This window comes from Palaemon carinicauda, chromosome 11, assembly GCF_036898095.1.
Source record: "Palaemon carinicauda isolate YSFRI2023 chromosome 11, ASM3689809v2, whole genome shotgun sequence".
Classification (NCBI taxonomy): Eukaryota; Metazoa; Arthropoda; class Malacostraca; order Decapoda; family Palaemonidae; genus Palaemon; species Palaemon carinicauda.
The window spans coordinates 71,190,163-71,213,750 of NC_090735.1; the positions used below are offsets into that span (position 1 = coordinate 71,190,163).

Sequence of the window (23,588 nt, forward strand, 5' to 3'; positions counted from 1 at the left end):
TGTTCTCTGCCCGAGCCAAAAGTAAAGTGAAGCATTCACCAGTGTGTGTGTGTGTGAGGGGGAAGAGGGGGTAGCTAGCTACCCCTCCATAACCCCCGCTAACTAGCGGCGTGGTAGTAAACCCTCGTTAAATTTCTTATGGCTCATCATTCAGCTACGCCGAAGTAATTACCCCATGTAAATACAGTGAACCCTCGTTTATCGCAGTAGATAGGTTCCAGACCCGGCCGCGATAGGTGAAAATCCGCAAAGTAGTGACACCATATTTACCTATTTATTTAACATGTATATTCAGACTTTTAAAACCTTCCCTTGTACGTAGTACTGTTAACAAACTACCCTTTAATGTACAGAACACTTGATGCATGTACTACAGTACCCTAAACTAAAACAGGCACAAATATTAAAGGCGATTTTATATCATGCGTTTCCTAAACACGCCAAAAAGCACGATAAAAAATGGCAACCAATGTTTTGTTTACGTTTATCTCTGATCATAATGAAGAAACAAAAGCATTTACACATCTGTGTATAGGTTAGTTTTTGTATCGATTATATTGATTATTCAGTACAGTATGTTGATTTTGTTATTACCAATGTTTTACTTAATTTTTCTTAGGACTTCCAAATGAAATGTTTTTCTTTATGACGCTGCCTGAAACAACGGCGTCATAAAGTACGCTCAGTAAACAAACAAAGGCATTTAACGCGCATGATGAAAGTGATAAATAATGATATTACAGTAAAAGCTTTTAGAAAATATGTTATTACAAATATTATTTACCGTATCTATATAAAATCATACATACGTAGCAAAGCAGGAAAACAATTTACGAGAGAGAGAGAGAGAGAGAGAGAGAGAGAGAGAGAGAGAGAGAGAGAGAGAGAGAGAGAGAGAGAGAGAGTTGTTTTACGTACGTAAATGTAAATTTAAAAAAAAAAAAATAGCCCCATTTCATATAAAATAGGTTATTACAAATATTTTACTTTATCATATTACAGTCTGTATAATACTGTAAGGTTCAGTACAGTATGTTGTTGTTATAGTCGTGGCGATGAAATTCTCACGAAAGAAAAACTCGGCATTCATTACAACAGCTGATTCATTCTCTCTCTCTCTCTCTCTCTCTCTCTCTCTCTCTCTCTCTCTCTCTCTCTCTCTCTCTCTCTCTCTCTCTCTCTCTTCGTGTTATACAAATAGATGAAGAAACTAAAATTAGTTTTCTTAGTGTCAATTAAATACGAAACAAAAAAATTAGGCCGAGTTTACATCCATTTCAATCGTTGCTAAAAATACGGCATCCGATTTCATCAGCAAACCACTATTTTTTGGGAAACATAATTTTATTCTAGAAAATTGCTACTCTTTAAATAGTTAATTGGACATTAAGAAAGGGTGTACTTTTGTTTTTAAATTTCGGGTGTGTTTTAAAAATCGAATATTGTTGACTTCTTTTTGTTTTACTTTTGGCTGTGATTAGATCAGCTGACGTCTAGCTGCCGCTCTTGAGAGTGTACGAATACACTAACAAAGTATCGTTTATACCATTTCTTAACTTATTCAAACCATCTACAGTATACAGTTGATATTACATAAGCACCAATGTGTTATAACCTATAAAAAATTTTTGTTTACTACATTTAAAACAACACACACACACTCTCTCTCTCTCTCTCTCTCTCTCTCTCTCTCTCTCACTCTCTCTCTCTCTCTCTCTCTCTCTCTCTCTCTCTCTCTCTCTCTCTCTCTGTGGGCTACTTTTCACTACCTCCCATTCCTTACCTCTCTCTATCTCTCTTACAAATGATATCTTTGTTGCTCCTCAAAGTTTCATTTATATTGAAAATCAATCATGATTCAATTTTCCTTACTTTCTCCAATCTCGCACCATCGGTCACATCGCGGTATTTTCGACATTTTCGGAAAATCCGCGATATATGTATATACATGCGTTATGAAAAAAATCCGCGAAGTGGTGAATCCGCGATGGTCGAACCGCGAAGTAGCGAGGGCTCACTGTAGCATGGTTTGTATTTCAGTTACGGAACAAAGCAGTTTTTTGCAAGAACCTACCAGTACGTCCATAGGGGTAAAGGGAGGACACAAGGTGTGGGGATCAGTGTCGACCGCCGACATAAAGGTCCCACAAGGGCGGCTGGGAAGTCCAGGGCATGTACGCATAGTCAGTAGAGGCCAACTTCAAACACACTGGACAAGAAAAAGCAAAAACAGATTAAATATGGCAGTCAAAGCGAGGGAGAGAGCAGACAGGTCTGTTCTCTGCCCGAGCCAAAAGTAAAGTGAATCATTCACCAGTGTGTGTGTGTGTGAGAGGGGGGAGAGGGGGTAGCTAGCTACCCCTCCATAACCCCCCCTAACTAGCGGCGGGGTAGTAAACCCTCGTTAAAGTTCTTATGGCTCGTCATTCAGCTACGCCGAAGTAATTACCCCATGTAAATAGCATGGTTTGTATTTCAGTTACAGAACAAAGCAGTTTTTTTGCAAGAACGTACCGGTACGTCCATAGGGGTAAAGGGATGAGTTTTGTGAAACGTACCAGTACGTCCTTTGGGGGTAAAAGGGTTCACAGCTTACAAGTACTTCTTCATAAGATCTCGGATGTTTTTCTACAACAGCCATTATTTCCCCACCTTCACCTTCGGTTTTAAGTTAGCCACCATATCGTAAAGACGTCTCCCAGACGGAACTTAAGGGAAGCACATCAATCTATTTCAAAATTTAAGAGTAACTTCGTTTATGTCGGCAATTGATTATGATAGAAATGCTCTCCATTCACTGTAATGCTATTATTACTAATGTGAAATTAAAAAATAACAGCAAATTAAGGCCTCAAATGTCCGATTCTGACTCAATTTTCAGGGAAGGCCAGAACATTTTCTGCTGCAAAACTTTTGTAAAGATTGCCAAGAAAAAAAAGGCGATGATGTCAATCATAAGGTAAGGAATTAGTTGTGATTTATTTTTCCATAATGGAAGGACTTATTTGTGATTTACTATATCATAATCTAATGACTTATTTGTGAATTATTTTTAGTTTGTAACTTGGGAAGGGGGGTGGGGGTTCCGCTGGCAGTTGTGACCTGGGAAGGGGGCCTGGGGGGCTTGCCCCTGGCTAGGGGTTGTGACCTGAGAACTACTAGGTTAGGTTAGGTGGGTTTGTTAGGTTCTGTACCCTTTCATAAATCTCAAAAGTTAAATAATCATGTTTTGGCCTATTTATATGAACCATATATTTTTTCAACTGGTTATCTTGGGTTTATTTTACATTTCTGACAATTATTATTGCGGCAAATCACTCATTAAAGACATTTCCCACCCTAAAAACCCAAGTATTCCACTGGTGTCCCCCATAATCGTCTTTATATAAGGGGGTCTAAAGCCCAATAATCAAGGTCAGAAATGCATAGAATAGAAGATAGCGAGTAGGAAAAACATATGATTCATGTATTTGGCTAGAAATTAAAGTATCATATATTTGGGTAGTTTGTAGCGTGCCGGCCACCCCCCCATATTTTGTTTATTATCGCTCCCACTGTTATCTTGTATAGAATAAGATCGTTTGGAAATGGTCTACGGATCTTAAATATGTGCTTAATCGCACACTTTTATGTTTTTTGCCGAAAACCCTAAATTACCTGAAAATTTATGTGGCTCGAGTTCTTACTCCGGCCACGAATCTTCTCGCTCCCGTAGTTCAAAAAACTAGCTGTAGTTGGCGTTACGGTAGCGATAGCACCGCTGTAGTGGCAAATTACCAAACTAATCGCGGCCGCGGTACTTTTGAAACGACCCAATGAGACCCCACTTGACCTGCGGATTAGCCTAAGGGCAATTTTTTGCCCAATCAGAATTCAAGAATTCAAAAATCTCGATCATACCATACCTCACACGAAGCACGCTCGTTCTTTCTAGTGCAGACACCATGACGTCCGGTCCTACATCTCGTGTTTGTGAAGATATAATTAAGTTCGATCAAATTAACGACCCTACTTTTTTTCAAGTGTTCAGTTTCATGGCCACTAACAATTTCAGTGATTATTTGTATTTCAAAGGCCTGTTAGGTGATTTTTCCGGTGTGTGTTCTAGTTGCAATATCGTCGAAGTCACTAAGAAGTACGACGGCAAATCAAGAAACGGTGAAAACACGTACTTTTGGCGGTGTAATTATCCCAGTTATCGTGCCAGGATATTTTTATCCTCATCTATGGTTTTGTTTATAAATTTCCCCAATACACCGAATATCTCCTGGTCCATCCCGCCCATCGAAAGTCAGAAAGAAGATCGGGACCCGAAGATCGCCAGCGCGCCTCCCGAAGATTCAGAATTCAGCGATTACGAATATTGATCATGTAAGTACACATGGATTTCAGTATTTAACTATGTAGTTAATGTTATTGTTGTGTAAGGGGGGGGGTCCGGGGGGGCTGCGCCCCCCCGGGTAAGGACACGGCTTTTAGCATAGGTTAGGTGGGTTTTTTAAGTTAGCTTCTCCCGTCATACTCGTAGGCAAGGAAACTGTTGTGTAAGGGGGGGGGGGTCCGGGGGGGCGAAGCCCCCCCGAGTAAGGATACGGCTTTTAGCATAGGTTAGGTGGGTTTTTTTAAGTTAGCTTCTCCCGCCAAATTCGGTTTTAAAACGACGGCCACAGTTCAGGATATTCCCGTTTTCTACGAACTCGATTTTAGAACGGTGGCCACAGTCCACCCCACTTTATAATATTCCCATTTTCTATGGTTGGAAACGGACCTGGCCGTCACCCTACAATGGCTCCATATATTTACCAAAACTATAATTTGCGAGGGAAATAAACGTCATTTTTTAAGAAAAGGAAGAGGCTATTTAGCCGGTCCCGGTAAAATAGACAAACCTGCTTTTAAGCTTATTTAGCCGGTAAATATTATAAATAATGGCAATAAAATTAAGAATTACAAAACACTTAAAACAAATTTATTTATAAAATCTTAAGGAAAATTTTGAATCTTGTTCACTACAAATTAAAAAAAATCACTAAAACGATTATTCTAATCAATTATTAAAATACAGCTGTCTTCGAATTTTTAATATATATATATATATATATATATATATATATATATATATATATATATATATATATATATATATATATATATATATATATATATATATATATATATATATATATATATATATATATATATATATATATATATATATATATATATGTATATATATATATATATATATATATATATATATATATATATATATATATATATATATATATATATATATATATATATATATATATAAGTCTCTGCAAATCCAAAACTTTCCTTTCGGGGGCGTTCTTTTACCAATACACTTAAGGTGCACCCACTGAAGACAACAGTCACAGACCACAGAATCCATCTTGCTCAAATCCCGACTACAGAGCTCACACGTCCACCGTGCTGACAATCTTGAGGCTTCATAAACATGCTTCACAGCTTTCCAACCGTCTGAATAAAAATATCGGCGGATTTTATGGATTGAAACATTTTCATCCAGACATGCTGTTGGAATTGAAGAAGGGTTTTGTTCTACCGCATTTTCAGAGAGAACCTCTCTACGCATGGCACGGATGGCATCTTTATCACTTACAAAGTAGCCAAGTAGCTGTAGATCCCTGACATAAGATGATTTTTTGATGAATGGAGTTGGCTTATCAAGTCTTGACTTTTTCTTTGGAAGTCCCAGAACATTATTGTTTGACCCTTTGGGTCTAACCCTTTTCTTGGCTTTTGGAGGCAAAGTGACTTTGTCTAGTTTAGGATTAGCAGTTTCTGGAACTGCACTGTTTTCAGTAAAAGTGGGTGGTTCTGTTTCACCCTCGGCTACAGATAATTCTGTACCTGTAGGTCTTAAGTCAGAATTCTGTATATCTGGCAAATCATCTTGTTTTGTGCATTCAGTGATGCTGAAATTCTGGTCAATTGGCATGTCAATCACTGGTAGATCCTGCATGTTTGTCTATTTTACCGGACCGGCAAAATAAGTTTCAAAGTAGGTTTGTCTATATTACCGGGACCGGTTAAATAGCCTATTCGTTAAGAAAACAGGAGTTTTTCTACATACATCCCATTTTTCTATTAGTAAAGTTTGCCCCCATGTATTTCTATATTAAAACCCAAACTACTAATCATTTTCATTCATATGTCAGATATAACCTTTGCATGTAACACCTAACCTAGTAAAACTTTACCCATCTATATAGAACACGAACAATGAAAGAAACGAGAGAACCAACTTTTACCTTTCAGTGCTAAAAGGTCTCTGTCGTCTGTCTTTTTCAGACTTTCTTTAAATTCCTTCGTTCCCCTTTTCCCGTAAGTTAAGAACTTTCTGAAATTCTTCTTCCCGTAGGCAACAGAAGTTGTACTTATTGTACGGCATTGCAAGTAACACAATGATATCATCCTCAAGCCGTACTGTGCAGGGGTAATCTGAGTGTAGAATGTAGTGTAGTGTGTAGACGAAAATTTCAGAGCAGAACTTTGTTTTGCCGTTGGATTCTTCTTCTTTTTTATTAGTGTAGTACGCATGAACCCAAGAAAGAAATAAAATGGATAAAAATAGAAGAAACTATTGAAAAAAAAAAAATAAAGTGTTGAAAAAATTAAGATTTATTGAAGGAAATGGCCCACAGCCTTATATCAGAGAAATGACTCTGGATAAGGCATCCCTTGTAATGTAGACAAGATTAAATATGCTCAATTTAAAAGCGAATTTCAGGGGAAAATATGAAGATAATTTGTGTGACCTGTCATTATTATTATTATTATTATTATTATTATTATTATTATTATTATTATTATTATTATTAATTGCTAAACCATAACCATAGTTGGAAAAGCAGAATGCTATAAGCCCAGGGGCTCTAACAGAGAAAATAGCCCAGTGAGGAAAGGAAACAAGGAAAAATAAAATATTTTAAGAAGAGCAAAAATATTAAGATGAATATCACTTCATAAACTATAAAAATTTTAACAAAACAAAAGAAAGAGAAATATAATATAAGATAGAACAGTGTGCCTGAGTGTAACCTCAAGCAAGAAAACTCTAACCCAAGGCAGTGGAAGACCATAGTACAGAGGCTATAGCACTACCCAAGATTAGAGAACAATGGGTTGATTTTGGAGTGTCCTTCTCCTAGAAGAGCTGTTTACCATAGCTAAAGAGTCTCTCCTACCATAACAAAGAGGAAAGTGGCCACTGAACAATTACAGTGCAGTAAGAAGAATTGTTTGGTAATCTCAGTGTTGTCAGGTGTATGAGGACAGAGGAGCATATGTAAAGAATATACCAGACTATTCGGTGTGTGAGTGTGTAGGGTATATGAAAATGAACCGTAACCAGAGAGAAGGCTCCAATGTAGTACTGTCTGGCAAGTCAAAAGTCCCCATAACTCTGTAGTGGTAGTATCTCGACGGGGGCTGGTCCCTGGCCAACCTACTGCAAAGATGAAGAGGTGCTACTATAGCGTGAGGTCTACCGCCATATGCCGCCTATCCATGTGGAGGGTGAGGTCTACCGCGTGACCAGCGTCCCAGAGCCCCGCACCTAACCATCGAACACGTGAACTGCCTAAATCCTTCAAAAACGTGACCTGCCATATAAAAGGAAGCAAATGGAGCTCCTAAATCAGTTTTTCCCTCGGCCTTAAAGATATATCAATTGAACGATCGTGGTTGGACGCTAAAACGATGATTCTGAAGAGAATGCGGGGTGTTGGTCGTCAGCTGTTCCAGTCTCATCTTGATAATTTTTGCTGGAAGGTGATGAGAAAAAATTCCAATGATCTATTTGTGTCATTCTTAGAAGATATACGAAGTGTGTATCGCTAGAATAAATGTATGGAAATATATGATAACCTGTTTGATGTACGAAGAGTGTATCGCTAGAATAAATGTATGGAAATATATGATAACCTGCTTGATGTACGAAGAGTGTATCGCTAGAATAAATGTATGGAAATATATGATAACATGTTTATTTTTACCTTTATTCCTTTTTTTAATGTAATTAGAAATCCAATTATCTATTTAAGTCATTTCTAAGATATGTTTAAATTAAGTGTTTATAACTTAAAAAAATGTATGAAATGTGTTTTATCTATGAGGGACGAATAAGTCAGCAGTAGACCTCAAGCTATAGTACTAACGGGAGGTAGATCTCACGCTATAGTACTAACGGGAGGTAGATCTCACGCTATAGTACTAACGGGAGGTAGATCTCACGCTATAGTACTAACGGGAGGTAGATCTCACGCTATAGTACTAACGGGAGGTAGATCTCACGCTATAGTACTAACGGGAGGTAGATCTCACGCTATAGTACTAACGGGAGGTAGATCTCACGCTATAGTACTAACGGGAGGTAGATCTCACGCTATAGTACTAACGGGAGGTAGATCTCACGCTATAGTGTCGTAGACCTCACGCTATAGTAGCACCGATGAAGAAGATACTACCGAACATCTATTTCTATGCCCAAAATTAGGACAGCTAATGAATGTAGACATAAGTTTAGGTACGCTGAAAAAATCCTAGCAGGGAATGGGATCTGGCTGCATTTATAGGTAGGGCAATGCGTATGAAAGAAGAATTTAAGAAGTCCAAACTGACCACAATAGGTTGCCAAAATTGATGATATCAAGGTGTTATCCTATCTAATTTCAAGGTACAATGAGATAAAAGTAAAGATTGAGAATCTCATTACCATATCAATTTATTTAAGGCACAAGTAATATAAGCTTAATAACAATAATAAGAATAAGCTTTGCACCTATCTATTAAGTGATAGAGTGTCCGCAAACTTATTTTGCGGAGTGAGCAATGTACATAGGATTAGTATAAATTAGAAGTTGAAACTTGAACCAGGAACCAGGAAAATTGCACAGAAGGGAAAATTTTCATCAGAACGAGGAAGGCACACAAGAACTTTATGGAAATAAGAAGAATATAAACACAAAATAAAATAAAACTTTAAGATTTACTTGTTGAACATACAATGCTTAACAAAACAAAAACTGATGGAAGTTGGGAAGGAATTAAATAGTAGAGATGAACTTTTTTGCTCGACAGAAACACACCAAAAGTTAGATAGATTAAATTCAAGTAATGGTGTTAAAAAAGTAGAAAATATGAATGATAAAAAAGGAGGAGGTTTGATGATACTTTATAGAAATAGTGACAGTATCGAATTGGAAAAGATAGAAACTAAAAGTAAAGATCTGATGTATGTTAAATGTAATGCATATAATCATACATTTAGATTATTGTTGGTTTATTTTTCAGCAGGAAATACTGAAGAAGACAAAAGTATGGATAAGATAATAAAACAGGAATGTGAAAGAATTATTAGAAATCTAAATGAAGAAGAGGCATTGATGATATTAGGGAATTTCAACGGGCATGTAGGATTTTTAGGTTACCAGAATTTAAACAGGAACGGGGAAATTCTTCTCGATTGGATGAATGACCATGGGTTATTCCTATTGAATGGAGATTTAAGATGTAAAGACATGGGAAAGATTGCAACAAAAAACTGTAATAGACTACGTACTAGTAAACGAACAAATGTATAACAACTTTAGGGAAATGATTATAGACGATGAAAAATTTAACTTTGATATCTCAGATCATAATCTGATCACTATAGGACTGGAATTCATGAGTGACCAGAATAAAATTTTTAATAAAGGAATATGGGAAGAAGTAAAATACTTTAGGACTGATGAAAATAATTTAAGAGAATATACAGCAAGAGTAGAGGAAATTGTAAGAGATAGACAAATAGACAGAATAGAAGAAATGGATCTGATAATGAAAGAGGCTGCAGAAGAAAAACTGGCAAGAGTGTATAAAAGGAAAGTTCTTGATGAAGAAAAGGTACATGAGCAACCATGGATGAACGATGAAATAAGAAAAGGCATAAAGGTAAGGAAGGATTTAAACAGAGAGAAAAGAAATGAATCCAATATCGAAGTAAAAAAGGTATTAGAAGAGAGATAAGATCAAAAGAAGAGGGAAGTGCAAGAAATGATAAAGAAGGAAATTACTATATTTGAAAAAAAAAGATAACAGAAGAAATAGAAATGGATAAAAATAAAAAAACTCTGGGAGCATATTGATAGAATAAGGAACAGACAGAAAGCCCATGGCAAAGTTATACAACTTTATGGAGAACAAGGAAATAAGCTAGATAAGGAAGAAACAAAAGAGGAATTAATCAAGTACTGGAAAACTATATATTGTAAGCATGAAAATAAAATAGACTCAGTTTGGAATGAAGAAAAACAAATAGAATATGAAAATAAAATAGCGCATCAGGAAGACACCACAAGAATAGATGAATATAATATCCCAGACATACTTAGGGAACACTATGGCCTTGTAATGGTAACAAAGGGGAAAATAAAACCAATGAAAAATCCAAAAATCACAACAGAAAAAGTAAGGAATTGCCTGGGAAAATTAAAGGAAAAAAAAAGCGGCAGGACCAGATGGCCTAAAACCCGAACTATATAAGGCACTAGTAAAAAGCAAAATATGTCTTGAAACCTTACAGAAATCTTATCAAAATGAGTTGACGAAAAAGAAAAACCAAATATGTGGAAGAAGTAAAAAACAAAGATGGTTGAAAAGAAAAGAAGGCCAATGGTAAAAGACCTAAGACCCATAGCTCTATTAAATATTTCTTATAAAATATTCATGATGATGGTGAAAGAGGAAATAAAAGACTACTTAAGAATGAATGAAGAAGACAACGAATGTCAAGCAGGATTTACAGGTGGAGGCACGATAGAGGACAATATCTTTATATTACAGTATTGTGTGGAAGAGAGCTATAGTAACAAGAAACCCCTAATAGTAACTGCGATAGACTTTAGTAAAGCATTTGACTCTGTAAAAAGGGAGGTATTAATAGAAGTTTTAAAAGAATATAAGATTAACACCAAAATCATAAGTGCAATTGAAAATATCTAACAAGGAGATACTACGGGCATTGACTTAGGAGAAAGTATAGAACAAGAAATGGAGGTTACGAGTGGAATTAAACATGGTTGCACAGGATCAACTTCACTTTTTAAACAGATTACGTATATTGTCATGAAGAAAATAGAAGAGGAAGGATACGGTTTCAGTAATCAATTAATAAAGATAGAATCATAATTTTTTTTTGCAGATGATGCCTTAATAATTGCACAGGATATACATAATGCATAGCGTAACATCCAGATATTAGTAGAAACTAGTAAAAAATGTGGGTTAGAAATTAATAAAGAAAAGAGTAATATTATGATTTACAATGTGAAAGAAAAGCCAGATAACATAGAGGGTGTTAAATGTTGGTTTGTTTGTCCTATGAAAACGCACCCAACGTTCGTTTACGCTGGAAAGTGTAGTGTTTGTCCAATGAGAACGCACCCAGGTTTGTTGACATTATCGAAATAGTTGATTTATTGAAAAATATGTTTATTTGAAAGGTTGATATGTTATTATGATTGGGTCATTACAATTATAAAGAGTAATCCATGTGAATTGTGATTATATTGTGAAAACTGTATTAATTTCCCGAGTGGATGGGAGCCGGGACTTCCCCTCTCCCGTTTTCGTCACATATTTGTATTTTTTTTACCTTTGGGGAAGCTTTAAAGAGAATAAAAGGAAGAAATTTATGATTTGCTGGTTAAATGGATTTGTCTTGTATGTATCACAATGTTATCTATTTTCTTATGTGAAGTTTTCTACAAAAAGGAACCATGGGACCTGCGTGCTCCCCCAAGCTCTTGTTTGAATCTGTAGTACTTACTTACTTACTTTACTTTTAGAGGTTTATTTCTCGCCCTCCATCAAACACTAAAGGTCTGTTCAGGCGGGCCTTGGTGTATGAAAAAATAATTCCTTTCCAGTTAATATTTTGCTCTGTATCGTTATCAGTTATTTCGCTAGCATTTGTATTCAGGCTTAATAGTTTTCAGGTCACTATTATAACACTTTCTAAAAAGATAAGTCTTCAGGTTTTTCTTGAAGGCAGCCACATTTGTGCTATTCTTGACATCGAGTGGAAGGTCGTTAAAGAGTCTCGGTGCAGCATAACTGAACGTTCTTCCTCCTATTGCATGATTCACACTAATTTCGAATAGTCTATGGGGGTCATCTGCATGTCTAACTCTTACAGTGGCGCTGGTAGCTTCAGGGTAGGGGATCAAGCAATCACGAAGATATTTTGGCTTATCACCTGTAAGTGCTTTGTGAGTCAACAAGCAAATTTTAAATTCAATCCTAGCCTTAACAGGTAACCAATGTAGATCGATCAGTGCAGGAGTTATTCTCTCCCGAAATTTAATGCCTTTTATCAGTCTAGCCGCCCGGTTTTGCACATTTTGAAGCTTCCTTAGTAGTGTATTGGGCAATTTGTAGTACAGAGAATTGCAATAATCAAGCCTTGATATTACATGACTCACCACTAAAATTTTTGTACTGCCCTCTGTTAAATATTTTCTAATAAATGCTATGTTTCTCAGGTGATAGTTACACACTTTCACTGTGTTCACAATTTGGTCCTTCATTGACAAATTACAGTCTATCAGTACACCCAAATTTTTCACAACAGGCACAATCCCAACATCAGCATCACCAATTTTTATACTTTGAATTAACTGGTAATTCTTCAAAGCCACCCTTGTGCCAAAGAACATACATTCTGTTTTATCATCATTTAATTTGAGCTTTTTCCTCTGCATCCATGTTTTTATTTCAGTCATTATCTCATCAATTTTCTTCTTTGTATCTTGTGTTGTTGAAATTGAGAGGTAAAACTGAGTATCATCTGCATATAGTTTAAAACCCACTTTGTGTTTTTTCAAGATGTGTGATAGCTCGATAGTATATATGTTAAACAAGATAGGGCCCAGGACACTACCCTGTGGTACACCCTTCATAAGAATTCTCTCATTGGATCGGTTTCCAGAAACTTCTACAATAGTCTTCCTGTTCACTAAGTAACTTCGCAAAAATTTCAGTGCTTCCTGAGTCACTCCAATAGACTTCAAGTCGTCAAGTAAGTACTCGTGCACAACAGTGTCAAAAGCAGCACTAAGATCTAACATAATTAAAATTCCACACTTTCCCCCATCAAGAAGACCTATCATATCATTCATTATTGAGCACAAAGTAGTTTCTGTAGAATGATTAGCTCTGTAGGCCGATTGATTTTCCGGGAATACCTGTAACTCGTCAATATGCGCCCACAATTGCTCACTTATGACTTTTTCAATAAGCTTTGACATGTAGGATAAATTTGAAATGGGCCTATATGAATTTAGCTCGTTTACATCACCTTTCCCTTTGTAAATTGGTTTGATCAACGCAGTTTTTTCACAGCTAGGAAAACAGGATTGCGATATACTTAGGTTAATTATGTTCAGGTAAATATTATATACGACTTGTTTGTTTGGAGCTTCACTTATTGAACTGTTTGGGAAAGGGTCGTTTCCACAATATGTATTCTTCATCTCTCTCATAACCTTTAACAAGTCGCACATATTTATCTCCCTAAATTTTATTAACTTCTTTCCCTCTTTCACTGGCATAGCTGACTGTCCCTCCAAGTGATTTTGGGGGAAGCCTCTATAGATTTTATCAATTTTTTCACTAAAGAATATAGCAAAACTCTCTGCACAAACATTATCAGGCAAGACATATTTTTTCTTTAATCCCATCAAATCATCGAGGTTTTTATGAAAGTCCTTCATGTTATTAGTTTTTTTACATTCGCCGTTGTAGAATTTTCTTTTTGTTTTTTCTAACAGGATGTTATAGTCATTTCTGGCCTTATTATATAGATTTCTGGCTTGTAAGGATTTGGCTCTTTTCCATCTACCTTCCATCTTACGTCTGTGTCTTTTTGCCTTTAATAGTTCACTATTATACCATCTAACATTTTCGCGTACCACTATTTGTTTGTTCTTTATGGGACACATGGTATCGTACATTTTTCCAAAATTGTCGTTGTATTTCTTGGTATAGCACCCAACACATTCTATGTCTACCATATGTTCACATTGTGTGTTCACACAAGACATTTGCGCTACACTAGCTTCAATAAAATTCTCAGCATCAAAATTTTCCCGTTCCCTATATGTGATCCATTTTTTCAATACTCTGGTGCAATTTATATTAACATTAAAGGCGATGAGTTTATGTGTTTTTGAGATCTCAAAGTCTGGTTCCACTTCAAGGTTTTTTATTAGGTCTGAGTCTTTTCCACATATGACCAAGTCGAGTGTATGACCACCTACTGACGTTGATACCAAAACACTGTTTATTAAATTAAACATCTCAAATACTTCCTTGAGTTCTTTAGCCTTATTATCATTTTCATCATCTACCCAACAGTTGAAGTCTCCACCAATTAATGTATTTTTAATATCGTCCACCACACCCACAAGAATACTAAATTCTTCAATGAATTTAGTCATATTACTCGCTGGTGGTCTATATAATGATATTATATTCAATACCTTATTGTTTCTTGTCAGTTTTAAACAGATATATTCAAACGTTTCAAATACCATTTCATTCATGATAGAAACCCTAGAGAAAGTTTTCGACACAAAGACACCCACTCCTCCTCCAGTTTTGTCCTTTCTTGGTACGTGATAGAAATCATGAGTACACGGCGTCATCTCCTGAATCTTTGAGTTATCACTAATATTTCCCTGCAACCAAGTTTCCGTTAATAAGCATAAATCTAATTCCATCTCGTTAATAAGATTTCTAATCTCTAAGGTTTTATTCCCCACCGATTGAATATTTATCAGACCACACTTAACCAATGGGCTAGACTCCATGATCGGTTCTATTTTTTATCCTGGTAAGCTCCTCCTTGTATACCTTACAGTTATCATCATATGTCCTATGATTCGTATCATTGTAATTCCTCATTGTGCAGTTATGACACTTTAACGTATTTACATTACAATCCGTGGTTCGATGATCCTGGCTACACTTGGCACATACCTGAGTCTTGCTACAATTTTCAGCAGAATGACCAAATTCTTGGCATTTATAACACTGAAATACATTGTAGGAATCATAGATTTTACAGCATCCTCCAAGCGTGGTATATACTCTATCATCTCTTTTACGGAAGACTTTCCTGATAGTTGGACTACACTTTATAATGACGTGTAATTTACCGCTTTGTCTTGATTTAAACTTCCTGATCAATTTAAAGTCTTCTTCATTTTCACATATATCATTCAACCATTCATTCTTCTCCATTATACTGGCAATTATATCATCTTCATTTTCATCAATATTGCAGACCTTGATCTTCGGTTTAAGTAGATCCTTTTTATCTACTTCTACCTTAATGTCATTCTTGACCTCTTCTAAGTCATTTTTAGCCTTTTCTAACCCAGTTTTATCCGCAAAATTAACTACCAAGTGGCCTTGTTTAGAGGTTTTGACCTGTTCGACATTCGTGGTTATCTTCTTCATGATAGTTTTCTTGATATCTGAAGCCTTCTTGTTTTCCTCCGTAGATTTTATAACCAAAGTGTTTCTTGATTTCAACTTACTTGCATATGTAGTCTTGGTCACATTCTCTTTTTCATATTCCATAAGTTTCTCTTTCAGCTCGACAATTTCTTGACGCATATCCATGTATTGAGCAGTTATCATATCCATAAAACCAGACATCTGTTGTTGTACATTTACCTTCATCTCCTCTATGATGATGCTTAGTCTCGTTATGTCATCAACACATGCAGACTCAACACATTTTGGACATTTATAAATGATGTTCCTGCTTTTTAAAAGAGTACTTGAACCATCCTTTAAATTAGAGCAAGCTTTTTCATCATGGTACCATCTTCGGCATTGGTCGCATTGCATCCCATCATCGACATAGGACTCACAGTGCCCACACATGCCATGATTGCCTCCGTCATCACATTCTTCATAAGCTGCTGCCATTATACTTTCCTCCCTTCCTGTGAGTACCTCGTCAATTTCATTCATAAATAGACCGAGATCATTCACGGGATTACGTCTTCCTTTTCGTTTTCTAAGGAAAGACATATTGAATCATTATTTCAATGAACTTTTCAAGTAGCCCCACCCCAACGCAAAAATGCTGGGTCAGGCCTTTCACTACAGACCTCACATACAAGGAAACCACTGATTTTTAGCACTATATTTCACTAATGTCAACACTAGCAAACACCCACAAAGAGATTTTTCATAGTACAAACAACGAGATACACAATGATTCCGTTTAAAGCCAGATTCGATACAGAGCACTGAAACACACGTCCACACCCGTACTGGTTTGTTAGTAACAGAGTTAAATTATGGGTTGTAGAGAGTAGAGACGAATAAAGAGAAAACGGGAAGGTCGTTTCCTTTCTCCCGTAGTTTAATTTTGAGTGTTACGAGAAAATTGAGGAGGCTATGCCTCAAACTGAGGGGCTTATGGCCCAAATACAACATGGTGCCCAGACCCGGGAATCAGATGAGAGCGAGGCTGAATTTACTGGATTCCCCAACGACATAAATCAACTTAGGAGAGCAGTGCTACAGAGAGAGAAGGCAACAATATGGCTGCGTTGTGCCTCAGAAGATTTGACCAGAGCCATGGCCGGTAATCCGACCTGGCATGAAATTACAAGTCTCGTAAAAGACTACGATAATAAGAAGGCCGACTGGGAAGAAATAATTCAGCGAGACCAGAATTCTATAGAGGATGTTGACGAGCTCCAGAGAAGAATACTTGAAGACCACCATTTTCTGCAAGAGGTAAGAAAAATCCGTACTGAAGCAGCAGCTACCTTAGAGAGGCTGGGCAAGGACAGAAACTTGGTTGCTAATAGGTCCAGTGAAGATATTAATTCAGGCAGTGAAGTCGGTAATGAGGGTTTTAGTGTGCAATTGCCTAAACTCCAGCTAGTGAAATTTGGCGGGAAAATAACAGAGTGGCGGCCATTTTGGGACCAATTTATGGCACTTGTGGACGATCAGCCTATGCCTCTTGTTTCCAAATTTATGTATCTTCAATCTGTTTTAGAGGGTGAGGCTAGGGGTGTACTACAGGGCCTCACCCAAACAACAGCTAATTACAAGATAGCCTGTGAGTTGTTAGAAGAAAGGTATGGCGATCCAGAAAACATTATATCAGCTCACCTTCAAGCCCTAATGCAACTTAGCTCATCTAGGAGCGCAAGGACTGAAATTCACACGTCCTCTTTGCGGAAATTACAGGATGAGTTAGTAGGCCATGTGCGCAGTTTGGAGGCCCTTGGAGTTGGAGGTGAACCGTACGGGCGGATCTTGGTGCCTATGATCCTTGCTCTGTTACCTCATGACATAAGGTTGGACTGGTCGCGTAGTGGACGGAAAAGAGGAGATCTCGACGGATTGCTGAAGTTCTTGCAACGAGAAGTGGAAGGCAGAGAGAGGGCAGAGGCTATCAAGAGACTAAGCCTTGGAAAATCCGAGGAACCCAGTGTAGAACGACGGACTAAAAAGCACACTCCCAGTTCAGCCTCTGCCCTTCAAACTTCATCAGAAGAAAGTGGTTCGAAGACGTTTTGCGCATTCTGTGGAAAGCTGCATCCCAGTGAAAGGTGTTTAGGTATAACTAAGCTCCCCCTTGCAGAAAGAGAAGAAGCCGTGCGTAATCGGCGTTTGTGTTTTAAGTGTTTATCTAAAAGCCATTATGCCAAGGCCTGTTGGGCTAAGTGTTCAAAGTGCAAGACTGGGAATCACAACTCCCTTGTATGTCGGAGATCTGAAACGAAACCCTCCGTAACAGCTAGTGAAAATAACCCTGTAGTAGAGGGAGTGCAAGAGGGGTCAAATTCTGTGACCCATGTGGGGGTAGCACCTTGTGAGGTGAAAAACAAGGTTAATTCAAGGTGTTGTGTATTGCAGACGGCCCAAGTCAGGGTAGTAGGCCATCGGGGTATCACATTTGCTACTGTAATGTTTGATACAGGGTCTGATCGGTCTTACATTTCAAGGGAACTGGTCAAACGGGTCAAGCCTAAGTGGCTGACTTCTGAGTATTTATCATTTTCTGCCTTTGGTGGAGGGAAAGCCTCTAAGGCAGATTTGTGTAGTATTTATGAAATAATGAGTGTAGGGGCAAATGATCACAAATATAGTTTTAAGGTTGCTGAGATTGATGTAATTTGTCCTCCATTATCTAGGTCCAAAGTGGACCCTCAGTGTTTAGAACCTTTTTCTCACCTTAAGTTGATCGATGAGTATGGATCCCATCGAAATTTACATATTGATATGTTGATAGGCCTTGATTTATATTGGAAGATGATGATCCCCAACCAGGTTATGTATCATGATGGGCTTGTGGCCCAGGAGACAATTTTTGGTTGGATTTTGTCCGGATCCTTTAATAGGTCTGAAGGTAATATTGGTGTAAGTGTACAATTGTTAGCAATTGAGAATGTACAAGAGTGTAGTTTGAGTCAATTTTGGGATCTAGAGTCTGTTGGCATAAAACCCAACGAACTACATTCTGAGGCGATGAACCCTGACCCAGTCTTGGTTCAATTTGAGAATTTGGTAAGTTTTAAAGATGGTCGCTATGAAGTGGCCCTACCATGGAAATCTGAGAATATGAAATTAGATTTGATTAATAATGAACATCATGCTTTGAGAAGATTGGAAGGTCTCTATAATAGGTTAGGTAAAAACCACTGTCTGCAGGAACAGTATATTTAGGTGTTTAATGAGTATGAAAAGGAGGGTATTATTGAAGAAATTCCTTCCCATCAACGGGAAGGTGGGTATCCTATATTTTATTTGCCTCATCGGCCTGTGGTACGGGAAGGGAGCCTAACCACCAAGGTGAGGCCTGTTTTTGATGGATCTGCACGTGGCAGTAATGGAGTATCTCTGAATGATTGTTTAGAAAGTGGTCCTTCACTCAACCCTGATTTAGTTGAGGTGTTGTTAAGATTTAGAAGGTGGAGGGTGGCCTTAACAGCTGATATTACAAAGGCTTTTCTTCAAATAAAGGTAAGAAGGGAGGACCGTGATGTTCATAGGTTTTTGTTGAAAGAGGGGAACAATGTTAAACATTTCAGATTTATAAGAATGCCCTTTGGTAATAAGAGTAGTCCATTTTTATTAAATGCCACCTTAAAATTTCATTTAAAGAAATACCCTCTCACAGAGGTGGTTTCTGAACTGTATGAGAATCTATATGTAGATGATTGGCTATCTGGGGCTGATAGTCCCGCAGAAGCAAGTTTAAGATTTGAAGAAGCCTATGGTATCCTGCAGGAGGCTGGTATGTCATTGTCAAAGTGTACTTCTAATTGTAAGACTTTAACTATAACTGAAGGTTCTAGTGAAGAGAGTGACCAGGTTCTAGGCCTCCACTGGGTATCCTCCCCTGACTGTTTTACCTTTAAGGTTGAAAACCTGGACCCCTTTGGAGATATTGTCTGTACCAAAAGAAATGTGCTAAGCCTCATAGCTCGGTGTTTTGATCCCTTGGGGCTCATATGTCCGTTTGTTATGCATGCAAAAATACTGTTTCAAGAAATCTGGAGATTAGGTTTAGATTGGGATGAGCTATTACCCGAGGCTATGCAAGGCAGAGTTAAATTATGGGTTGTAGGATTTTCTGTGCTTGAGTCATTTAGAGTAGATCGGTACTTGTTTTCTGAGTCACCCTTTAAGGAAATTCCTAATGTTCAATTCCATGCATTTAGTGATGCTTCAGAAAAGGGTTATGGTGCCTGTGTTTATGTGAGAGTGCCTGAGGGGGATAAATTCAAGGTATCGCTGGTTGTTGCAAGAGGCAAGGTAGCCCCTATAAAAAGGGTTTCCCTTCCTAGGCTTGAATTACTCGGAGCCCTGTTATGTGCTAGACTCGTTGTGTTTGTGACGTCCGCCTTGCAGCTGGGTAAAGAGGTTTCTGTTCAATGTTGGACGGATTCCACAGTAGCCCTAGCTTGGATAAAGGGGGACCCCAATAGATGGAAAACCTTTGTGGCTAATAGGGTTGTTGAGATTCAACATTTGACACCTCCTTCATGTTGGCAGCATTGTCCAGGCAAGGACAACCCAGCGGATCTTGTATCTCGAGGTGTTTTTGCTGAGCAGCTTTTGCAGTCTGATATTTGGCTGAAGGGTCCTCCTTGGCTCTGTTCCTCCCCGCTCCCTCATCTGGAAGGCAGGGGGGCGGACATTCCTTCAGAAGAGATATGTGATACTGACACAGTTTGTGTTGCAGTTGAAAATGAGCCGCCCTTATTTGAATTCACCCGATGGAGTTCCTTTACAAAGGCCCTTAATGTAGTAGGTTGGGTACTGAGATTTGTTGGGAATTGCAGACCTTCGTCCCGCAAATTAAGTGGACCTTTAACCTATGGAGAATTGACGAAGGCTAAGGTACAACTGCTGTACTTTGTGCAACGAGAGGCCTTTGCAAAGGAAGTAAATGCTCTGAGTAGATCTCTCCCCCTCCCAAGGGGTTCTTCCTTGATTAAACTTGATCCTTACCTAGATGAGGATGGGCTACTGAGAATAAAAGGGCGCTTAGAGAATGCAGACTTGAGTTTTGAGAGTAAGCACCCTTTAATAATTCCTGGTACCCACATTGCTTTACTGTTAGTTCGTTTCCAGCATAGGTTGCTCAAGCATGCTGGTGTTGCTACACTTGTATCCACGTTACGAAACAGTTACTGGATCATTCGCCTTCGTCAGATTGCAAAGAAGGTTTGTCGAGAATGTGTGGCTTGTCGGCGTTGTGATGCCTCTGCTTGTTCCCAGCCTGTGGGGCCACTTCCCGAGTTGAGAGTTAAGTCGGCTCCTCCATTCACGGTTACAGGTCTGGATTTTGCTGGTCCTTTATTTTGTATTGATTTTCCATCCAAGAAATTGTATATACTTCTTTTTACCTGTGCTGTCATTCGAGCTGTTCATTTAGAGCTCACCGAGTCTCTTTCGGTTGTTGATTGTAATTTGGCCATTAGACGGTTTGTAGCTAGACGGGGTGTTCCAACAGTGTTCTACTCTGACAATGCTAGAACATTTGTGAGTGTCTCCAACCTGTTAAGAGAACATTATGGCTCGTTGACGCCCCAATGGAAGTTTATTGTACCTAATGCTCCTTGGTGGGGAGGCTGGTGGGAACACCTCATTTGATCTGTGAAAGTTGCACTGAGGAAAACATTGGGCACTAATTCTTTGTCCAAGAGTGAATTAGAGACTACACTTCATGAGGTGGAAGCTTGTATTAATTCTAGACCCTTGACATTTGTAGGTGAGGAACCTGATATCGCAAATCCTCTTACCCCTTCCCATTTCCTAATTGGCCGTTCTGCAGGTTTTCAGTTAGAGTTAGTAGATGATCCAGACTGTGGTGTATCCTCAAAGGATTTGTGTGTAAGAGAAGCTGTGCGTCTGGGTCAGTTAGACAAATTTTGGAGAATATGGCAGACTGAGTATCTTAGAAACCTGCCTTGTATGGTGAAGGGGTTTAAGCCAAATTGTAACCTTAAAGAGGGTTCTGTTGTACTAGTAAAGGATGAACGGGTGCCAAGGTTAAGGTGGCCTCTTGGAGTTATTACTAAGTTGTATCCTGGAAAAGATGGGGTTGTTAGAAGTGTTGAGGTTAAAACCAAACGTGGATTTATATCCAGACCTGTGCAAAATTTGTATAATCTAGAAATAACAGATTTGAAGGGTGAAATGGGTAGTAATTCCCAGGAGGAGAGACTTGAGAATCTTAGACAGGAGCCTGTAGAATCACCCTTAGTGTCTAATGTTGGTAAGTCCCGAAAGGGAAGACCTATTAAGGTTCCTGTTAAACTTGACTTGTAGATTAAGGTAATAAGATAGCCTTGGAAGGCTCTGATGATGATAGGAGTGTTGAGACACTCCTATGGTGGGGAGGATGTTAAATGTTGGTTTGTTTGTCCTATGAAAACGCACCCAACGTTCGTTTACGCTGGAAAGTGTAGTGTTTGTCCAATGAGAACGCACCCAGGTTTGTTGACATTATCGAAATAGTTGATTTATTGAAAAATATGTTTATTTGAAAGGTTGATATGTTATTATGATTGGGTCATTACAATTATAAAGAGTAATCCATGTGAATTGTGATTATATTGTGAAAACTGTATTAATTTCCCGAGTGGATGGGAGCCGGGACTTCCCCTCTCCCGTTTTCGTCACATATTTGTATTTTTTTTACCTTTGGGGAAGCTTTAAAGAGAATAAAAGGAAGAAATTTATGATTTGCTGGTTAAATGGATTTGTCTTGTATGTATCACAATGTTATCTATTTTCTTATGTGAAGTTTTCTACAAAAAGGAACCATGGGACCTGCGTGCTCCCCCAAGCTCTTGTTTGAATCTGTAGTAGAGAGTAGAGACGAATAAAGAGAAAACGGGAAGGTCGTTTCCTTTCTCCCGTAGTTTAATTTTGAGTGTTACGAGAAAATTGAGGAGGCTATGCCTCAAACTGAGGGGCTTATGGCCCACATTCAACAGAGGGAATCAAAGTAGTAGATAGTTTGACATACTTAGGAATAAAGCTAGACAATAGTAGGAATATATTTGAAACTCAGAAAAGGGTAATGATAGAAAAGGCACAAAAAATAGTTAATCTAAATTATTCAGTTATAGAGAAAAGTTGCATTAAAGTAATGATATGAAAAACGTTCTGGAAAAGTATTGCTTTACCATCTATTTTGCATGGAACAAGTGTTATAAATCTAACAGAAACTGAAATAGAGAAACTACAAAGAATAGAGAATGGGGTATACAGGAAGATTTTAGGTGCCACTAAAAGCACAGCTAATACTACTCTAAGAGGGGAGATAAGTGCATCTTCTATGAAAGCAAGGGTGATGGATGGGAAGCTACAGTACTTAAATCGTACCATGAATGGAAAGAAGGAAATACTGAAAATAATTATCCAGAATATTCAAGAAAAAGAAGGAAGATGGTGGAAACAACCTGCAAAGTATTTGGAAGAATTAAGTTTAGGCATAAGACAAATAAGAAAAATGAACAAGGCAGAAATAAAAACGGAAACCAGAAAGTGGAATACTGAAAAGTGGAAAGAAGAGCTTAGAAATATATAAAACGTGGAATAAAGAAATTAAAGAAGAGTTAATTTATGACAATACACTTGCTTCATTGATATTTTTTAGAGCAAGAACTAATACGTTAAAACTAAATATTGTAAATAGACACAATGGGGGAATGTAAACTGTAATTTTTGTGAAAATGAGGAGGAAGATTTGATACATTTTTTTGTTATTTTGCCAGGAATATAGAAAAGAAAGGAATGAAGTAATTGAGCTACATCAACCATACGACGAAGACCTAAAGAAAATAGTAGGATTGTTTTTATTTAGTGAAACAAATATAGAAAAGAAAGAAAGAAGTTTTAAACCTAATGTGGAAGAAAAGACAAAACAGTACAAGAAGATAAACATTAGAGGCGCCGTTGTAAAGGCTATGCCTCACCCCAGAACCTGAACTGAACCTGAA

The 23,588-nt window shown here is 37.8% G+C and overlaps 1 protein-coding gene across 1 annotated transcript in view; it reads right to left on the bottom strand.

Annotated features, from left to right (window-relative positions):
• The window catches only part of mRpL41 (mitochondrial ribosomal protein L41), a 79,780-nt gene extending 73,223 nt beyond the window's left edge, over positions 1-6,557 (bottom strand). The window contains exon 1 of the mRNA XM_068383112.1: positions 6,297-6,557. Within this exon, the coding sequence (XP_068239213.1) occupies positions 6,297-6,459 (163 nt within the window). The 5' untranslated portion in view covers positions 6,460-6,557. The remainder of the gene's footprint in view (positions 1-6,296) is intronic.
• Positions 6,558-23,588: the final 17,031 nt, after the last annotated feature.